Here is a 22,165-nt window from a genome sequence, read left to right as displayed (position 1 = left end):
CAAAAATGATATTCAAAATGAATGGCATTCTTATTTGTATAGAAGACTCTCATTTCCTTAATATTGCTAGGAAAATGAATGTGTATCTTCTGTCTCTGCTGTACTACTGCTGTAGTGGCTTGGACAAAAGACTGCACACCAGGCTGTCTCCAGGATATATGTGAATGTCTTGGAGCACAACTGCTTAACAAATCCATCAGAAATGAGCAGCTTGCTGGAAGACTTCTGCATTTTTCACCTTGCAGATCAATTTAGATCATATGGTTCAGATCAGATATTAACACATGTTTAAGTTAACGCAAAGGCTTTTTAGACATCTCAGCAGCAGTGTAAGAATCAAACATTTTTTCCCTTTGGTTTTTGCATTTCCCTTTTTATCAGGTTTACTCCTTACTCTTCTGTTCTGACTGATATTTTCCACTGTTTCTTTGTGCTTCGCACCATATAAAGATTAAGGATAAAGACAACGTATTTCGAAAAAAAATGACTTTGTAATGCTAAAATGAATCACTGGAGTTTTAAAGAATGAACCTTATTACTTAATTGCTGCTCCCCAGGACTTTGAGTACACCACCAAGGACAGTGCCATATGAACACCAGTTCTGGCAGTCTCATCACTTTCAAAGAGAGCATTCCAGCAGAGATGCAAGGCTTTGTATCAGAACAGTCCAAGACCCTTGGCACCACTGCCCTTATGTAGAGAAAGGCTAGTTCTACCACTAGCAAAGGCAGAGGTATTTGCCAGGCTTTGCAGATGGACAAGCTTTCTGCTGTTGGTTACTTTCCAAAGTAGATTCACAAGGCAAGTAACTACTGACTTCTAAAGAAACAACTGGAGAGATCTTCATTTAAAAAATCAGAGTTGCAGAGCATATTTTAATACTTTCTAAAACCTACTGAAACACTGATAAAGTCTTCCAGAACTACTTCATGGTAATGATTAGTCTAAATGAAGATTCAAAAAAGTTTACAAGAAACTCAGCACAGAATACTAACAGTGCCAGACTTGAAAACTATACTATTTACTTGCCAGTCTGCATTCCGTGGGGAACATCAACTGTGCTTCTTGGTATTATTCATGGATAGCCAAGGAAGCGTGGAAGTATACCTCTCCATTTCAAACAACAGAAGTGGAAATGGCTCATTTGAAAATTGTAAATTTGTGTAAAATTGAAACTGGTTTAAAATAAGAGTGTAGAATGGAATGTTGTAATGTGTGTTGTATGCCCACTCTTCATCATCATAGGCAAGCATTTAAGAGGTTAATTCAACATAGCACAGTGCTCTGTTCAGACAGGTGAATCATGTAGAGATGGGAAAAGAGTAGTTCATGCTACCAAAACTGCAATACAGTACCACATCACCTGCACTTGAAAAGTCTGCAATTACATAATACAACTTTTTCTAAAATAATATGAGAACTTTTACATAGAGAGTATTGCAAGTCTAAAAAGAAGACATCAGTGCTAGAAAAAAACTGCCTACAAATGATGATTTTGAACTTTTGTCTAATGTTAATTACCCATACAGTAAAGTAAGTTTACTTACAAACATCCACTTTCTGTCTCAAACAAACAGTTCAAAGACCCACAGTAATTTCTTGCTTGCTCTTAACAGTGCCACAATGTGTCTACCCACTTTACAAAATGGCCTCTCTGACTGGAAGAGCAGCAGATTGCTGCACAGTCAGACACCAGAAGCACTCCAAAGTGCAGAACAATTTCAGGAAACTTTTAAACAAATATTTTGTTTCCATCTCTTCTTTTTCCATCATGAAATTATCAGTGTTTGATTTTTTTTTTTTTTTTAACACATGCTGGTGTTTCAAACACAACACTCCAATAGAGAAAAAGTAAATAAAGCCAAACCAGCATTTGCCTTTTAACATACCAGCAATGCTTTTCCAATTGTTTGGCTCAACAGCCTGAAACACGATAGGCTCATGTTGAATGTCAACCCATGCTGCTGCTGCAGCTTTCCTCTTTTTAATTACATGACGTATTTTATAATTACTGTGAGAAGCATTAAACTTTGAAGAGAGAACTGTGTAAATCATAACCACCATTACCTATTATATCTGGAGTTTTCTATGGAAATAGAATATTTTGATTTTTAATTCTACAAAATGTTCTGGTAAACTAAAACTAAACTAAACTAAAAATAAAATAAAATCTACCAAACAGGAAGAAAATAAGAATTTTAGAAAGGAAAAGAAATCAGAAACCTTTCAACATGAACAGAATACAAATATGCCCTCTCCAGATGAAGAGGCTGTGATCATACAGGTACTTTACTGCAAGATAAAGAAAACTGTTGTCTCCCAGTTTTTCATACACTGCTGAAGTAGGTAACCCAAACAGTGAAATGTATTTATCCACCTAAGCAGGGGACTAGAGCATGACTTGCTTTACCTCCTACATATGTTAGAATATGATACAGAGGGCAAGTTTATCATTGGGTATTCTGGTGAAATTGCAGAGTGATAGACCATAGCAGTTTCCTTTCATGAATCTTGTGCATGACTATACAGAAAGAAAAAAGAAGTGCTACTTACCTGTACAGTAACCGGATTCTTTGAGATGCATTACCTACCCAAACATCTCTGTGACCCTCACTCAGCTCTGCTCCTGAGTCCCGTATGTGTGAGATTCAATGGCAGAGGGAAATAAACAGGGGCAGGGAGATAGCTCTGCCTTTATGCTCACTGGTGACACCACAGTGAAATTGAAAAACCCAGTCGGCACTGTGGGAGTGCCAGGAGTTCAAGCACAATATAATTTTTTCTACAAACGCTATGATCCTGTAGCTGATTCGTATGCAAAACCCATTCCAATACATGCCTGTCTTAAAGACTGAAAGGAAAAGGAGGTGTGACTGACACACATTTCTGGGCTTTTTATTTCACTTCAGGAAGGAAGTGGTAGGATGTCCAAGTGATGCATGTTAAAAGGATGTATCAATTTAATCTTTCCTGCATTCATGTAATGTGTTATCTGCCATGAAGTTTTGTGAAAATGCATGAAATAGCTATGCAAGTTTTCACCAAGGCATTTAGGTTCAATTAAACCAGGGGTATCCTGGCAAACTTCTTTGTAACTGCATCTTTACGGCTTAATTTTACTATTTGAATTGAAATTTAGATGGATTTCTCTGGTCAACTCTTGGGAAAGATTAGTTAATAATTTGACAGGGCAATTAACTGCTGCTTTTGACTGTTATAAGGATTCCTAAAACTTGGCAGTCACCTAGGCAGGGAAAGATCACTTTCATATAACTCCGTAATTAATATAATTAAGCACTTTTTGCCCTTTGTACTTCCATAGATGAGAAAGGAAGAACACAGTACTGCACTGCTGGCTGCACTACTGCACTGCTAAGCCCAGGAGGAAAGATGCAATGACAAAATCAGAAATCTAAACTTGAGAAGAAAGCAACTGATGAAAATAAATCAAATTGTTCATGAATTTTTGCTGTTCTTTCCTCTGAAAAATACTCGTAAAAAACTGAAGGCCTTTTTAAGAAAGTCCTGAAGCTTTAAGTGAATATACAATGTTGTGGTACCAAAAGGTGGAATTAATGTCTCATTTTATTTCAGAAGGAAATAATCACAGTTACTTAAAACTCAAGTGAGCATAGTGGACCTCCTTCATTTGGTTCCACATGCTGCTAAACTACTCACAGAAGTCTCTGAACAAGAAAAGTATGAAAAATTGTCACTCATAAATGGAGAAATCTCTCACTGATGAGACTATTTTGACTGACTGGGTTTTCAAAGATATATATATATTGGGTAAATGCTGAAGGACAGAACACTATGATGTATAACCTGAATTGTAGTTATCGTAGAACATATCTCAAAAAGAGCACCTGGAGTCCACGTGCAACTCCTTGTGCAGGAGATGCCCACAGTGAATTATTTCTCCGTCTTCATCACCATTTCTGGCAGCTGGCAACCCTGCCTGTGGCAGGGGGTTGGAACTTGATGATCCTTGAGGTCCCATCTAACCCAAGTCATTCTATGATTATTCTGTGATTCGCTGAAGAAGATGGCATTAAAAGAAAAATAAAATGCTGTCTTGAAGAGAGAAATAAAAAAAGACTGAAAATTCCTAAAGAGGGAAATATCTGTAGGGTAGTTTACAACTTGGTTCCAAGATGTACATGAACATAGATCCAATATCAGTGATTCTGAACACAAAGTAGCAAACTCCTGTGCTGGTATAGCTGGTACTATATATACTGATGGGCATGAGTAAACAGTGGAGTTGACAGAATGATAACTATCAGCGTTAAAGCTACTATCATCATTGTTGCATACAGCTGCCTTGATATTCTCAAATGGTGAAAGAACTGAAGTGCAGAGTTTGCTTGTGATGTCTGTCTAGGCAAAAGTTGGGTACGCTGAAATTTTAAATTTATATTAAGTTCTGTCTCTCACAGAGTGAGACAAAAAGGGCTTCTTCCCAAGTACAGAAACAGCATATGTAATTACCACAAGTTCCTGAATGAAAAAAACAGTCTGAGAGCTGAAAAGAATTGCCAAGTAGGAGATCCTCAACTAATGTTTCCATATCTCTGGCGAGCTCAAAGACTGAGATACATGTTGACAACTCATTAGGACAACATATGTCAACATCTGGAAAACTGTGTCTGCCAAATAAGACGCATGAATTGGAATTCTAGCCTGACAAGTTGCATAAATGAAGAAAAATAACTTCAGGAGACAATAAGAGAAAAATTGCAATAGAAGAATTTCATTCCATTAGGAATTGAGAGGGAAGTGAGATGAAGCCGGCCACAGCATTGCTTTGAAAACATGAGGGACTGCAGAAGGAGTTGAACACATTCTCTGGAGAGTGCCATAACAAAAAAAGAGAAGATGTGTACATCCAGAATACATGTGCATTTGTGGATCATCAGTTGCAGAAAAAAAAAAAAAAAGAATATTTCTAGTAGAAAGAGAAGTGTTTAAAAAATATTGTCAGTCAACATAAGACAAATGTAATTGAATTAGCATATTAAAATTAACAAAAAAACAGCAAAAAAAAAAAAACAGCAAAAAAAAAAAACCATAACAAAGCCAACAGTTTATGAGGAATAGCCAGTGAATATCTGTTTTGAAGGAGAAAGGTATTAGAAAAATGGAGTGGTGTTTGGGACAGCATAGTCTTGTAGGTATAAATGAGCTATAAACAATGCTGCTCACAAAAATATCTGCTGTTTTACCTGAGATGATTGCAGAACGTAAATGTTACATGTGCAGTTACTTGAGAAAATCATAAAATATGCTCAAGCAGAGAAGTTACTAACATACACAGTAATGAAAATGAAAAGCCATGTAGGTTTTCTACCCTGCACAAAGTCATCATGGCTTTCTGCCTCATGGCTATCAAGAAGGCCTTCATGGCTACTAAGGAGTAAAGAAAAAAAAACAACATCCGGATAGTAAAATATGTCTATAAGACATCATGACAAGTTTATGATGGGAAATAAGTTGAGTGTCAAGATTACTTACACAGAAGCTGAATGAAGCGTTAAGCATCTGTAAAAAAAAACATTCTCTTCTCTCCACGCGAAGAAAATAAATACGGTACTAATTAATCTATCAGACATTATGTGAACTCACTTCTGTTCTCAAACATATAGGTCACAAAGAAGCAGTAAAGCAAACACAGAGGTGACAGTGCTATACAATGGCAACAGCACCAGAAGACAGATATAACTGAAAGTAATAATTTTGAAGTATATCAAGATGTAAATAGTATTCTGCATATCACACATGTATATCCCTAAGGGCAAAACATGCATACATTTTTCTCTAAAACACATTTATGTGGAAGAAAAAAAAATCATGAAAAGCCACAAAATGTATCAGCGGTAAAGCACAACAAAACAGATATTACCTAGATACATACACATTACTATTAATAAATCCACTTGAAGAGAAGGGGAAATAAAAGATGAGTAAAAAATCTTAGTGAAGAGAAACAATTTCTGATATTGTCTGTTTCTCGAACACACAGAAAGTCCTTAACAAAATTCCTGCATGCTGCTATTATTACCTGAAATACTGCCTAGAAATGTTTCTGAACATTTTACAATGTGTCTATAAAATGTGTGAACAGTGCCAGCCATTCAGATTTTTTTATTCCAAGATATTTTATAGGCTACCACTCACAGCTGTGTTATTTTCAAAAAATGTTTCCAAAACATACAGCATTAGCAGCAATCTGAAATACACAGACCTTGCAGGTAACAGTACAAAAGGATCCCAATCAATACCAATTGAATATAGTGTCCATCATAAAGCTCTGTATTTCCAATATGAAGTACAAACTGAAGTGGAATTCCACTGCAAACTAGATTACTTATATACTGCTTGAAGGAGGATGGAGAGGAAGGAGAAGAAAAGCACCAATGTTTAAGGACAATATGACACAGAAAGGCCTAAAAGGGAATGGCAGAACAGAATAAATAGATGAGAAGCTGGCAATTTCTCTTACTGATAGCTACCATGTTTTTTGATACTTTCCTCTTATTCTAAGCTAGACATGCAAAATGCAGCAATCAGATAGGTATGTTCATTTTGTATGTGCACTTTTCATTAGTAACAACTGAGACAGACCAGTGTACCTTGCCAATGCTAACAACCAGGTTTACCATTTAGCAGCTTGTGTAGGGTGCAAATAGCATTAACATTCTGCTTCATCTGTTGCAAATTACCACACTGATATTTTTTAATACCTACAGGGACTATCTCTCTATGTCACCATAGTGGGTCGCTGCACTGGGGATTGGAATGACACCTAAGGCTGACAATGTACCTGTGAAAATGTCAGCAAAGCAATAGATTTCTCACTGTATTTTATTTTTCTGTGAGAGTTTAATTAGGGAAATGCTTCTGTAAAAAGTTTTCTTCTTCACACACAAATCAAGACTATGACTCAAGACACCTAAGTTCATAAGGGATTACAACAAAAAACAGTGACAGTTTAAACTAACTGTGCTAATAATAAGTTTGAAACCATAAGTTATTCCCTTGATATACCTCTATTCCGCTAAACTCTCCTTTGCAACATTAGTCCTGTCAACGTTATTGTACTAATACGTCACAGCAGCTGTAAGACCTACCTTTCCTTTATTCATGTGTCAAAAAAAACCAACTCTGTCATACACCTTAACCTGATAATCATTTGTTACACAGCCAGTGTTACCTATAACTAGCAATTCAATAACCATGACTAATACTGTCCCAAAATGAACATTGAGTATCCTCAATAAACTGACAATTCAGAATGTTCATGCATCATTTAAAGAAAATATTACATTTGCCATGTTTGACCAGGAGGACTGCCTCCATATAAAGCAATACCTTGCACCATAGCACCAGGACATTAAGACATAGGCACTTATAATGCAAAAATTGTTTGCAGGTTAAGAGTATCCAATGATTCTTCAAAAGGAGGAAGGGAAAAGAACACGAATGGTGACTGGCATAGAAAAGAAAACTGTACATTAGAAGGGCATGAATAAGTGTTCGTACAATGAATTCCATTAACTTTTATTCTTTCTCTTTCCAAATGTGGCTTTGGAAAATCATCTGACCTCAGAGATACCAAGAACTTGTAGCTTAAGCCTCAATGCCACCTAATATTTACACATCATAGTAAGAACAGTTGTTCTGTTACATGTGAAGAGCGTGTAAACTTAGCTAAAGAGGAAGATTCAACAGGGAAAGTGCTAATTAAAGGCAGAATAGGCTTGTTTCTACAGAAAAAGAACAGTAACTTAAGGATAATTCGGGTATCTTGCTAAGCAAGATTAAGGAATAATACTGAATTAGAAATAAGTTAATTAGGTTTATTATTATATGAGATCAATCCCATGAAAAATTTTAAAGCAAATCCTGAAGGATTTGTTGCCACAGGTATATACCATAAAGAAAAAAAAATCCATGTATATTATTATTATTTAAAAATAAATTATGAATATTGTCTTCAGGTCCCCAGCACCTCATTTTCTTTCTTATTTTGTTGGTCAAAACAAGAAAAAAGGCAGAATAGCAACTTTACTAAGCAATGAAACTATGAAGTGAGCTGCAGCAACTGGACGTTTTTATTCCTGGGGAGAGATGAGTTAGAAGCAATTTTCAGCACAGCAAGTAAAAACAAGAAAAGCTTAAGGGAAAAAGAAAAAAACAGAAGACGGAAAAATGCAAATTTATTGCCATTTCTCAGGCTCATGAAATAAAACACTAAAGTGAAAAGAGAGCTGTTTTTCCCCTTGAATGTATTCCTATTGTTTGCTTAAATCTGGCCCTCAAATGTTTTCTGCTCTCAGGAGAGACCTCCTCATAGGAACCACACCATGTTGTCAACAGTTACATTAATCTCTCTGACAGTTTTTAGGAAAGGAGTTTGAACTCAGATACTAATCTTGGAAAAAAAAAATCCTTGCAAAAAACATCTAGTGGTTAAGGTTGCTGGCACACACTCAGCAGCCCAGTCTTCACAGTCCTTAGTTTCTGGCATATCATAAAGGGTACCAACGCCGCTCTTTGCCAAACAGGCAACAGAGTACAAATAGCGGGTTTCTTCTTCCACTGACACCTAATGTTTCTGTAGTAACAACTGGGTGAAAGTGTGTCTGGAGATTAATATTCCTGATGGATCACAGAGAAATGTGAGGATGTAGGGAGTCTTCTTTCCTGTATGAAGAACTCTCAAGCTTTATAATAGCTTCCTCTCACTACAAATCTCAATTTTGAAATAAGGAAATATCAGGATAATTGGGAGGCTGCTTAATTCCAGTTGCATGCAGTGATTTTCAGGAAATTTTTCCAGCTGTCTGTTCAAACTTGCAGAGTATTTTTACATTATATGAGAAGACAGAGTAATATGGTTCATCTTTTTAAAAGAAGGGAAGGCAGTGTGTTATGTCTAGCTTGAACCTAATACATGCATGGTAAACTACATGGTAAAGTGAAAACAAACAGAGCAGATGGCTAAGCGTCTGTCCAGGGAAACACTGATCCATTCTAAATATCAACTCTGTTCTCATGCTTAGTTTCTGTGAATGTTATGGTAACAAGCTCTCTATAAGGATTGCTCTCATCTGGTCAAATATAGAAGGCAATTCCTTAACAATTCCTTAATGGTATAAACCTCTATTATATAGAAACTACAGATTCTGTCTCTGTAAGAACTGCAAAATCAAATTAAAGAGTGGGATCATATATTTATTCTGATGTTCAAAAATGTATATTAGACTTCAGTGGGAAGAAAAACATACATCTCCCTTCTTTAACACAACCAAACAACTCGTATTGTAAGAAATGTTTCTGAGACAAATAATTTTCTGTACAAAAGTGCATTATTTTTGTTGTTGCTTCAACATGCAACACTGCACACAGAAGCAACAATGAAATTGCTTAGACCTTGTAAGTACATACCAGAAAAAATCGGCTTTGCTAAAACTTGTGATAGGGTTGTCACCACAATGTGTCTCAGCTCACAGTGTAAAAGAATTAAGCCACCAAAATCTCAGAAATATCAGAAAATTCAGAAATAAGAAAGGTTACTTTTTAATTGTCACCAGTGCTACTACGTTCTCTGCCTGTGTGCAGTTATTTGGAAAAACAGTTATCAGACTTGTGTATGGAAAACTGGGAAAACTGCTATTAGAAGCAGACCCAGGTAAATACTCCTAAGGCTTAATGAACAGGACAGCTTGTTTTGATGAACCTCCTTTTAGTAAATGGAGAACCTACTGTTTTGCAAAGTCCATCAGGTCTGCATGCAGAAGGATAATAGATGAATATGACTAATATTCTTAATAACAGAACCTCATATGAGCAGATACTGCTGGACTTGACTTCATACCTTCTTGTTTATTAAGAAGTTTCTACTACCTTCTCCCATTTACCTTCCTACAATCCGTCAGCAAGCCTTCACGATCTTCCTTGAAATAAAGTTGCACTTTGTTACTTCAATAGAGAAAATGGAGGAACTTTCTCTTTTAGCTAGAAGGTCACTTTTGCATGCACTACTGTCTTGTTGAGACAGAAATTCAGGCGTGCCCAATTATGAATTTCTAACACCTGAAAATAGGCCAAAATTCAAAGCAATCCCCAAATAAAAACTTCAGTATAAGTCACAAAAACCTAGCTATAAAGTCATCATTTTTGGAAGTCCTCCCAGACATCCAGGAAAGTTAGGAAAAGCTCTTTTGACAGGGAGAGTTACGACATGATAAGAACTAGTTTTTCTCCAGGCATCTGTCACAGTTAAATGTTTGCTTGTATCTACAGTAACTGCACACACTGTGCTGAAAATTATAACCCTCCAAATAAGCATAGAATGTAATGTTTGTGGAGTACTGAGGGATGCTCCAAAAGTAATGCCTCCTATTTTATTATGTCAGCCCACAATGTCAAAGGTAGATGTTGGTAGTATGACACTAGAGGTTGAACCTTCCCACCAATATTCAGTTACATTTTGTTGCCGTGGCAACAAATGGCAGCAGAGGGGCAGTCTGCCAGAATGGCATCTCACATGGATGTGCGTATAAAGAAAAAGTTTGTCGTTTAATTCCTCTGTGCAGAAAAATTGACACCTACTGACATTCATTGCTGCTTGCTGAATGTTTATGGAGACCAAACAGTGGATGCGAACACAGTGAAAGTTGGACTGAGTGGGCAACGGTAGCAGCTGTGGAACAATGGGTCACCTCTGCTGGTGCATATCTTTATGAGTATAGCACGCAGGCTCTTGTTCATTGCTGGCAAAAACGCATAGTTACTGGCAGTGACTGCACTGAAAAATAGTGTTTTGTAGCTGAGAATCTGCACTATCAAATTGTGTTATTGTGCTCTTTGTGTCTTCCATAGTTTCCATGGAAATAAATAGGAGGCACTGCTTTCGGAGAGAGCTACATATTGTAAAAGATGGTGGAAATGAAAATCACTACTAGAATGCTACATCACTAAAAAATCATGATGCATATTGAAGTTACTACTGCATATGTATATCCTCCTTTCTAATGCATAGCCAGCTGTCACAGAATGCCTCAGACAAAGGGCTGGAGGGTCAGTTAATCCCATAACTACTTACTGGCTACTATTGCATAGTTCAAATCTAAAAGGATGCATAATTTGCATACATTCATTCCATTACGATTTTTTGAGGCACGATTGTCCTTTAGATTCTGTATTTGTACATAACTGCTGAGTCTTTATTAACAAAAGTTCTGTGTAATACTGGGAGACAGGCAGTAAGAACATGATTCATACAATGCGTGAATTATGTTTTTGCTTAATTGCCGAAATCTTATAACAATGTTAAGTTTCTACCCTGGTGGTAAACTGTGGAATGATCCGGTGATTGACAAGAAAAGTTATTCCCTCAAAAATACTAATGAATTTCTTAAAAACTGAATTGCAAAGGGAATCCACATTCTTTCAGCGCTTCATGTCCTGGACCTCTGTCCTAGAGGACAGACAGAAGAAAACCTAGGATGGAATATGCCACTTAATAAAATCAGAGCAACTTGAGTTGGTGACCATGGCTCCTAGTCAGACCCAGGCAAGAAAACCACTTTCAAGGCTGGGCAGCACTGAGAATTATCCAGCAAAAGGAAGGCTCTAACTCCTTCCTACTGTAGTATCTGAAAAGTACTGGGAGATGAAGGGGAAGAGGAAGAACAATTTGATCTGAATAATTCTCAAAGGTAGATCTGAACTCAGTGAGAAAATACACATCTGATATGTTGTGTTTTCTGTGATAAAACCTGCAGATGCAAGATGCATAAAAAATGGATTCTACCATGCTGAAATTCAGTATCTGACAGCTTTGTGGGCCTTAACATGTTGAGCTTTACCCAAGAGATAAAAAAAGCACATTCCACTCAGCTGGCAGGCTAGGTCAGAATCTGATACATCAGTGGTCTATATGGAAGAGAAATTGCCCTGGAACTTGGCACCTGAAATTCACTTATCCCAAAAGAAAACATGTAGCACCATTTTACCTAGCATAACCAATTTGCTTCAAAGCTGATGATGCCTAGTAAGTTATGGAGGAAATCTTGACCTTTAAGTTTAGAGTTCTTTACACCTGCTTCTTCAGGAGCTCTGTATATACTGTACAAAAGGTCACAAATTAATTAGGGCAGTATGTTCTCTCTTTACTAACAGCTGAAAGAAGGTAACCCATCTTCTTCATCACAGCATGACATAACCATCAACAGATCAGACTAAAACCCTTCAGCTACCTTACCCTCAAAATCCAATCACAGCATATCAGGGTGAAATTCCCTAGTAATTTAGGATGCAAATCATTGAGCTTTACTTGCGTTTACAGATTTTTGAATGTTGATACTGACTTTGCATAGATGCTATGGTGCTTCGTTCTAAATAGTTTCTGATATATAAAGAATTCAGAAGGTTCATTTGATAAGAAGGTATTTTGTTACTTATCCATTTCATCTAGCTTGATCTTGATCCCAGTAAAGTCATAACTGAACAAAAAGGTTCCCTGCCCCCCACAACTTGCAAATTTGTTTAAATAGAAATTCAGTTCTTTCCAGCATAAGGATATTTTGCCTATTGAATATTCAGTAGATAGAGGCAGTATATAGTCACAAGGAAAAAAAACCAACACATACTTGTCTGCTTGCATAAAATTAATGGATTAGGAACTACATATGAAATTATTCAAGCTCGGATGTGAAAAAAAATTACTGAATTTAAATGGTATTGTAGATTCTTATTAAAGCATTCAAATATATTTTACACAACTTCCGGATACACAGTTTTTCAGCAGCAATTTCCTGGATAGTTGCTGCAATATAGAAATAATATTAGACAACTCTGTGCCACAAAATATTCTGGAAATTCCTCCTGAAAACTCTGGAAGATATTGGACGGAAAAGACAAAAAAATACACATACTAACCAATTCACATTTCTTGAAATTTCAGTAAGCGTTACCTTCCTAGGACAAGACAGCATATCACTTCCCTTTCACAATAGCCAAGTTTTTTTGTTATTTTTTTTGAAGAAAAAAATTTTCTACTCCAGTCCAAGACCCTCTTTTTTTTCATACTGTTTATAGACCAGACACTCGTTAACCTCTCAGATCTCCAGAGAGTTGAGGTTTAAGGGAACTCAGGAGGAAAAGACAAATTTGGAAACCCATTTATCCAACTCACTAGAATTGAGACATTATGGTTTTCATTCTTCCCCCACTCCCCAAAATACCGAATTTCCATCATCAGAGCTTTCTGAATAAACGAACATTTTGTTACTGGACTCAGGAAGAAAGAAACCACACGCCTGTTAGGGACAGAGAGAGGAGGAGTGGAATATGTGCTTGGGAGTGTGTTTATTTGACTGGATTGCAGACGGTCAACCAAAGAACATGCAGATCATATATTTTTGAGCATTTCATAATGTCATATTATTAATTCCAGCCAAAACCACCAAGACCAAAATTATCTGAAATTGGTGCTTCTGTGTCCTGACCCTAAAGCCAACAATGGTTGCATAAAAAAAAAAAATCTATGTTCCTCTCAAGTTTAATATTTTTTTTAATTGATTAGAAGGCAGTGCCCTTTAGAGCCTTTACAGAAGACAGGTCTCCATAGCTAACAAACTAAAATGTGGTCCTGGGTAAATTTTACTTTCAGGAAACCAAAATGTTGAAATCCTTGAGAGAGGGAGGCTATAAGCAGAGGGCTCTTCTAAGGGAAGGAGTTTTTATTGAACCTGTCACTTGTCATTAAACACTCCATATTTTACCATAGCTTGATATTTTCATTAGAGCATACAGACCTTTTTCATCCGTGAATGAAAGCACTCCCTTCATCCTTGTGTTGAATATGAGGAAAGACTCTTTAAAATTGAGCCCACCCAAATGGGACAGTTAGATTCACAAAAGCGGAGAATGAACCACGGAAAGTCAAGTAATATTAATACTGTGATAAATTACACATTTTAATGTTAAGTATCAGACATTACTTCAGTCTTCAGTTCTTACATGCATTTGTTTGTATCTATATTTATCTCAGAAATACTTGCATAAGATTATAGAGAAAGCAGCAGAACTACTGAAGACACGACAAAAAAACACTAGAGAAAATGAGAAAAACATCAAATAGCTTGGCTTCCTCAAAAGAAACAACTGTATTTCTTTCTAGGCCCTAGATTTAAGTTGTTTATTGTGACACTTAAATTAAAAAAAGAGGAAATACTTACTGTAAAATTAGGATAAGTATGCTTTTCCTATCTCTATATCTATGATTTCTCTACCACTAAAACACTTTGTAAGTAAATAATTGGATAGTACATTGCAAGGACAACTGTACGTTCTCAAACAAGTCTGGTACAAACCACCATCATTCTTTAACCTATCAATTGCTGAGCAAAAGTTGTCTCACTGCTGCCCCCAAAGCTCTAAAATCTCTTTGAAATATCAGAATCTTAACTAATTTTAACAATTTGAAGTTTTCAGTAACCAGAATATCATTGTCCATCCATTGCTATGTGTAGCTGTAAAAAGACATTACATAACTTATTGTTTCTAAAAAAAGAGTAATTTCAGTATCCTAATAGGAGCTGAGAGAGAACAAATGTCAGGCTTTTTTCAGTGCATTCCATTTGTGTAACAGAAAGAAAAATGAAAAGTGAAAGAATAATGTCAAGGAAAAAAGCCAGTAGGGTAAGCCATGATTCTTTTTTTTTTTTTTAAAAAAAAAAAAAGATGAACACGTGATGGTATCATTTGATAATTACAACATGCAAATAGTTGAACAGATATCAAGTACTACTTACCTTTCCAAACTTAAGATATAGATTTGTACAAATTGCAGATTAAAAATCTAACCATACATTAGATTATTTTTAGGAATTTTAAAAGACAGTTCACTAATACAAGGAGGATTGTATTATTTGAACTTAAGCTGCCACATAACAAGAGCCTTTTGCATTGCCACAGCATTACAGCCACAAAACCCATTAGCAGATGTAGAAAACCCACATCCCCATCTTTTAAAAAAGTCTGTCGTTATGAAATCATTTTCATACACTTGGAACTTAACTATTTCAGTGCAGTGCACATGCAGGACTTGAACTGAGGGGAAAACCACAAAATGGTGCATCTGAGAGCATTCCACATGGACACATGTTTCTGCGGTTCTTTCAAAAGTTCTTAAAGAGTTGAAACCATCCCTCTGGAATTCCACAGAACACAGTAAAGAAGTATCTGTTTAAATTAAGGAGGGGATTTGTCTTTGCTTGTGAGCTATTAGGATTTATTCTATGTCTTTATTGTAGTTTTAGTAGCAAACACAGCTGGTACCAAGAACCAGGATTTAACCTAGGATAACAAAGAAAACAGCTTTGAGAAAGCTTGCTCTCTGAAGATTTAAAAAAGAATTTTAACAGATCTCAAGGGTAGATTTTGATTCCCATGTTTATTTTCACTCACCAAAAGGAAAGCTGTTTTTGTAAATTTAAGAAATCACAGGGAAAATATTTATTATCTTCTCTCTTGGCATCATGCAGCCTTCATTCCATTTCATGGCAACAGTTTAACATTTCTATGACAGCCCTTGAAAACTGAACTGTTTGATAAACCATCTACAGCTGTTATCAACCTGGAGCAGACTGAAAAGTATTTCGGTTGGTTTTCACACCAGTGACTTTGTACGCCTAGACAGATTTCAGATAACCAGAATTCGATGTGGCAGCAGAATGCTATGATTTCCAAAATAATGCAAACTGTCTAGTAAGTATACTGAGAATTCATGAAGTAGAGTAGGTTATTGTCAAGTAAGGCCGAATAAACACAGAAAACAAGAGCCTTCAGTTGCTTCACAAAAATTTCAATTTACTTTAAAAATACTTACTTGGTTATCTTTCATTTGCTGAAGAAAAGGAACAACATAAGGTAAAATCAGCTAGGAAAACACACAAAACAGCTAAATAAAAAAGATGTTAAAAGATTAGGAAAGGAGGAAATGCCACACCAATTTGAATGTTGAAATGATCAAGTTATTTCAAGGATACACTTCATAACTGAGCTGACAGTAAAAACCCTTTTTTCTTTTTTTCTGAAGATGGAATAAGCCATGAAGAAAACAGAAAGGCTGCTTCCTTTGAAGTGCTCTAGGATAGATGTTTCCTTTTAAACAATTGGTAACAAATTTTGTGTGTAATGGCTATGAAAATAGATCAGTAGGTACAGCAGGAGGTGATGTAGCTGACTGGCTGATTGGCCATTTTGCTTTCATTCAATTCTCACGTTACCTGAAGCTGTTGGGAACTGTCATTAAGATTATCTTCTCGTCTCCTGGCCTCCTCCAGCATCTGTGCACTCTTCTTCTTCTCCACTTGCTCTTTGTGCTTCAGATTTGCTACTTTCTTATTTTGATCTTTAACTTGCCTGTAAGAGAGAAGAGCATTCAGAATGCAGCCCAGCTTCTAGTCAGGCCTAGTGCTTGGTGAGTGGTGCCCTCAAATACAGTTACTTTGCACATGGCGAAACTAATTTATCCTCAAGTGTTACCATCAAATGTTAAGTCAGTCTAATGAACTCAACATTTTACTCATTACTATTAGCTTGAACGTGGAAATTTCTGAAACAAAAACCTTAAAATAACTATTTAGTATAAGCTGTTAATCAAGAGACACATTTGTCTTTGTGACTGGGGTATGTATTACAAAGGAACCTTTTCTCTGTTCTTGCAAACATATACATATCAAAAAATGCACATACTAAATAGTCCATTTTGCTTTGAGTACCACTATATCTAACATAAGGGTAACAGGAGAATCGAAAGGAAAACTACTGCAGCATGACTTGAACATAGAAGACTACTTGTAATATCTAGGTGATCTGTTTCCAGAACTAAAACTATTTCTTTTCAAATTCAAGTTCTACTTCTTTACTAGATATTTTGAGGAATTTCCTATCTTTTCACAGAAAGGAGCGAGACAGAGCAAGCAAGAACAAAATATTTCAGAAAGCTTGCATAATTTCCTTTTCACTTGCATCTATGAATTATTTTTGATGATCCTGGCAACTACCATTGCTTGCAGACAGGGTTTGGCCTTTCTGGGCATTAAGACACATGGAGTATTGAATCTAATTACAGACCCTTTAATCTCAGCCTCCTGACCACAGAGAACTTAAGTCTAAACTTTTAGTCCAATCAAAACAAAACAGGCTAGCTTTGCTTCCTCAGCCCTTTTCTCCATAATTATATCTGGAGTTCGGATTTTGGAATAAAAGATGAATTCTTTGGTTGCAAGATTTCCCCAAAACATCATGCAAGTAGTAGAGACAGCTCTTTAATTTACTGTTTAGAAAGCAGAATGATATACTAGCTTCCTATCTGGTATGTTATCCACACAGAGAAGGAAGAATGTTTCTTCTGTATTTCAGAAATACTTTTAGAATAGATCACAAACAACTCTGCTTTAATATTTTCTTCAGAACTAGTAACAACAGTATCATCAAGAAAATACCTCTTTGCAACATATATGTTCAAATTATGTGGCATAGGCATAGTCAGTGCTTTGAGCTCTTCCAAAAATGTAGGTTCAACACTGAGCTATACTTTTTGCAATGGAAGCCAACTGGAGCTGGAAAAGTTGCAAAGATAGCAAATTTTCCTTGGTGCTAAACAAACTTCTATTAGTGAGAAAAAGTGCTGACATCCTCCAGAGACTGAGAATAAAAGAAAAGTCCTTTTCTGATGATGTTAAAAAGTTATTGGCATATTTTAACAACCTTTTCCAACAGTTACAGCTGATTTGAGTCAGAATGCTTTTTAAACACAACTAGTGTAATTGTTAAGTTGCTCTAACCCAGTGCTGCTTACTGGTAATGGGCGCACTGCCCGGTTTGAAAGCAGTCTTGCTCAGTGATTAAACAACATATTGGAAATATTATGTTGGCACCAACTCAGTTTGTACAATGCATGGTTCTAGCTGTCCTATAAAATAAACAGAGAAAGTACAGCTAAGTTAACACATAAAATGAAAATATGCAAGTCCAACACATTCAGCTCCACATGAGGATTCTTATTCAACTCCAAGATTAAAAGTAAGGGAATTAATTATTTTTTATAAACTGGCAAACTTAGATTCACCTGCTGGGAAAGTGGTATTTGTTACAGTTATCTGCTGTTTAGATAAGAGACAACAATATTAATAAAACCAAAACATTGATCAAACTATGTATAAGGAAGATCATTTCCTGCACAGTCCAAAATGTCTTTAAAAAATATATACATGCTCTTTAAAGAAAGGACTATTTATAAGGATCTGTGCTATGATGTATACTTGCTCATGTTTTGTGCAAAATTAATGCCTTCCAAACAATTAGGTAGATACTCTGAGACAAATTCAAGGTTTCCTAAAGCAGTTTAAAAGATGTAGTCTTAAAATTACCTAGTATTACTCAGAGTCATGTTTGTAATTGTCATACTGTTTGGAAACTTGAACTCCTATGCAGGATAAAACTGCTACTCTGTACCTTTGTCAAAAAGCAACAAAATGCTGGACAACAAACCTTTCAGATAATACAGGTATCTACAGCATTACCTCACGGTGGGGTAATTGTGGCATTGGTAGACCAAATCTTTGGATAATGACATTTTTGGAGGTACGGTTGCTGAAAATATTTAGCACTCAAAAGTAAAAAATCTTATTCAGTGACAAAAATCTTTCTCCTTTTTGCAATATGTCAAGTACTTGTAAAATTGAATCTATCAGAGAAAAAGTAGAATTAAAATCATGCTTCTAATTAAAAAAAAGCAACAAAAACAACAAAAAACAAAGTCTTTCAACTACAGATGGGTCAAGATTTTCTGAATCAATCATTTTATATCTTTCGATTCTACGTGCATAATTTAAGCCAAAGAACCCCCCCCAGCAAAATTTCTGAAACTGGACACAGAAGATAACTGTTCGTTTCCATGACTTGAGCCTTTTTCTTAGATGAAGGACAAGGCTGCATCACTTACACAAGCGAGCAAACAAAAATCCAATGCCTTTTCCCTAAAAATTTCTGGAATTTCTATCAATGAGGGATTGCTATTACCCAGAACACCATGAAGAGTGAATTAAAATAATCAAAATAAACAATAAAAACTTTCAAATGAGTAGATTTCAGATATCCAAAGACTTTTTCTATAAGAATAGAACAATAGAAAACCCATGTACCATCAAGTATTCCTGAAAAGTGGTAAGAAGACTGATCTAATTCAGTTCATTAACAGCAACTCCTTTGGAAGATTTTTCATTCCTAATAATATTAATTGCTTTACAGGCTCTGTTAAGCATTAAGGTTTAAATTAAATTAAATAATTCCATTCTACTCTAAATAATTTTGCATTTTAATACTAATTGAATTATCTTTTACAGTTATGCACACTAGCATAAACAGCTGTTAATTCTTTCCTTATATGGATGTTTATGCTGCACGTTAATGTAATGTTAGTTATTACCCTAATCTGACTATCTTTTCTGGGGTAATTTCAGATGCTCATCTTGTAAAATAGGCGACAAAAAGCTAAGCGAAAATACGCAGAAGTTAATTTGAATTTTCTACTATTGTTTTAATGCTTTCTTTCAAAGTTATGCACCTAAAGCACAACAGTTTTCCTAAGAATCCAAGGATACGTACACATTTACAATGTATTCAAATCACTACAGAAGCTTATCTTCAAGAAAAAAAGTGTATACTGATTATATTTCAAATGAGTATGTGCTCTAGGAAAAAACACACTCATTTTGTGCACAGCTAAAGAAACCGCCTGTTCTATTTATCCGACTTAGGTTCTTGGAAAATATTTTTACATTAAAAAATAGGCATGCTGTCAGTCATCCATGTCAGAAAGATTGTGTTTAGCAACAGCCTTCATTAACGTAGCATTACCACCACCCACAGGACAGTGCCCTGTTGCTGCAGCTACTAACCTTGATGGACAGAGAACTTCACTGGCTTTAAAGCATACTGCTTCTCAACATAACTAAACTGATGCAATACATATAAAGTCATATTTATTGCAAAAATGGCAAAAAAACATGTTTGCAATGAGGTGCTATGTTATGTAGTTTAAAATTGCCAGTACGCGTCATATTATGAAATATTGGATTCTACAATGTATAACATCATTGAATAGGGTTTCAAAACACTTTGAAGCCCTGAGAGACACTGAGGAGTATATTTATTCACTTGTGGAATGAAATGGAGCAGCCATGTAAAGGAGTATAATGCTGACAGCAGCTTAAGTCAGAAAATAAAACACACTATAACTGAAAAAAAATCCAGAAAGCAATCCTAGAAGGCAGAAAACAATAAACTGCATTGTCCAGATCTTTATTAGGAGTCTTTTGATTAGTGATTAGATGGGTTTTAAAAAAACAGGTTTTTTTACTGCAGAGAAGTCAACATCAACTCAAAGGGATGTTAATGACCTGAGCTGGACTGATTCAAAACTCAAAGGGAAGCATCCAACTTGCTACATTGCCAGCACCATTTCCTTCATCACTTCTTTGCTTTAAAGGTCATACAGCCATAACCTTCACCTTAACTTAGGAATCAAAAGATCAAAAGCACAGTGATGTGAGGTGTCAGATTTTTTCCACTTTTTTTTTTTTTTTTGAGAGTTTCGGTGCACAAAGAAAAACATTTACCTTTTGGGAAGTATAATAAAAGGAAGTCAATGAAGAACTCTTCTCAAGAATGTTACTTCACATTGAAAATAAGAAAAAAAAAACTTTTAAAAAATATTTTGCTTTAGCTTTTAGTTGCTTCAAACTTACTTGACCTTACTAGTAGTTGATCACCCAGCCACAGAGAATAATGGCAGTATTTGGAAAGCCTAATTCCTTACCCTCAAGAAAAAAAGGAAGTAATTAATGTAAGTGAAATAAGCGATGTAGGAAACAGGACTGACCACATCACATAGTCCCATCACCACAGCTGTGTGTCTGACTGAGAGTCAAAGCAAAACTGCCAAAGATTGAACAAAACTCCCTATCTTACTCATTGAAAAATTAGGATCAAGGAAGCAACATACTGCTGAAGATCACTGTGCAATTTAGAATGGCTAGATTACTTTTTTAGAGCATAAGCATTATCTGAGGCTGTTCCTTTGCTTCGTTGGGCTCTACTAAGCAATTCCAGCTTTTTAAATAGTTATACTATTATTAAAAAAAATGGTGCATTAAGTTATTAAATAAAATAATAATAATTTACTTACGCTTTTCAAACAACTTGGTCTAGTACCATCACCTCAATTCCACTTTGTGTACGAGATATAAAATTGATCAACACACTTTCAGTGAGCTTCTTCTGTATGCACAGCTGACCAACTCCAGCATTCAACTACCTCTTCTGCTTGTGAGTCTCCTCCAACAACCTCATCATTTTGTTACACTGCTCCTCACTATTCTGTGACATATATATGATAAGGTAACACATGGCAATGAAAATATTAACATTCTGAGAATGTAACTGGTCTGTTGCATGTGAGACAAGAAGTCCCACAGTGGCTTTAAGAGATGGGGAGGGTGAACTGCATTTCCTGAGCCTAGGAAACCTTGGTTTATAAAACAAAGTGTGTGTTCAGTGAGCACTGGAGGGGGCAAGACCCAGAAGGCTATGGGAAACCAGCTTGCCCAAGATTTTCAGAACAGGGTCCTAATAGTGTCTGAATCAGTTGGTGTGAAAGTCAAAGACAAGATGCAGATCTCAACTCAACACTGGTCTTCTTTCCTCAGCGTTAAGAATTAGCTGCATGGTATCAATGTGCGTTTTCTGGTGCAGTCAGTGCATTAGTCAGCCCATCTCTGACTCCAGCTAAAAAAATCTTCTTCCAGAAACAGCCAATGGGAAAATATAGGAAAATAAAGCATATAAATCAGGCAATGTCTAAATACTCCAAGTCAGAAAATAGTCTAAAAACTTCCTATTATTTAAAAACACCTCTAACAGAAACCCATCACCTGACACGTAAGCACCGCATAAAGCTTATACATTGCACATTTCAAATAGTGAAGTGGCACAAGTTATTAATACAGTCAAAGAATCCAGAGAAAGAGACATAATAAACACATATACAGAAAGAGAAATCTTACTAAAGATGAGAAGCACATG

General features: G+C 35.9%; 1 protein-coding gene across 7 annotated transcripts in view; it reads right to left on the bottom strand.

Annotated features, from left to right (window-relative positions):
• The window catches only part of ERC1 (ELKS/RAB6-interacting/CAST family member 1), a 300,339-nt gene that overhangs the window by 122,954 nt on the left and 155,220 nt on the right, over positions 1 to 22,165 (bottom strand). For all 7 annotated transcript variants that reach the window (XM_021389632.1, XM_021389660.1, XM_021389603.1 and 4 more), the window contains one exon: positions 16,303 to 16,438. In XM_021389632.1, the coding sequence (XP_021245307.1) occupies positions 16,303 to 16,438 (136 nt within the window). The remainder of the gene's footprint in view (positions 1 to 16,302; positions 16,439 to 22,165) is intronic.

This window comes from Numida meleagris, chromosome 1 (genome assembly GCF_002078875.1).
Source record: "Numida meleagris isolate 19003 breed g44 Domestic line chromosome 1, NumMel1.0, whole genome shotgun sequence".
NCBI classification, from domain to species: Eukaryota; Metazoa; Chordata; class Aves; order Galliformes; family Numididae; genus Numida; species Numida meleagris.
The sequence above is the reverse complement of the archived record's forward strand: the minus strand, read 5'-3'. Positions and strand labels throughout refer to the sequence as shown.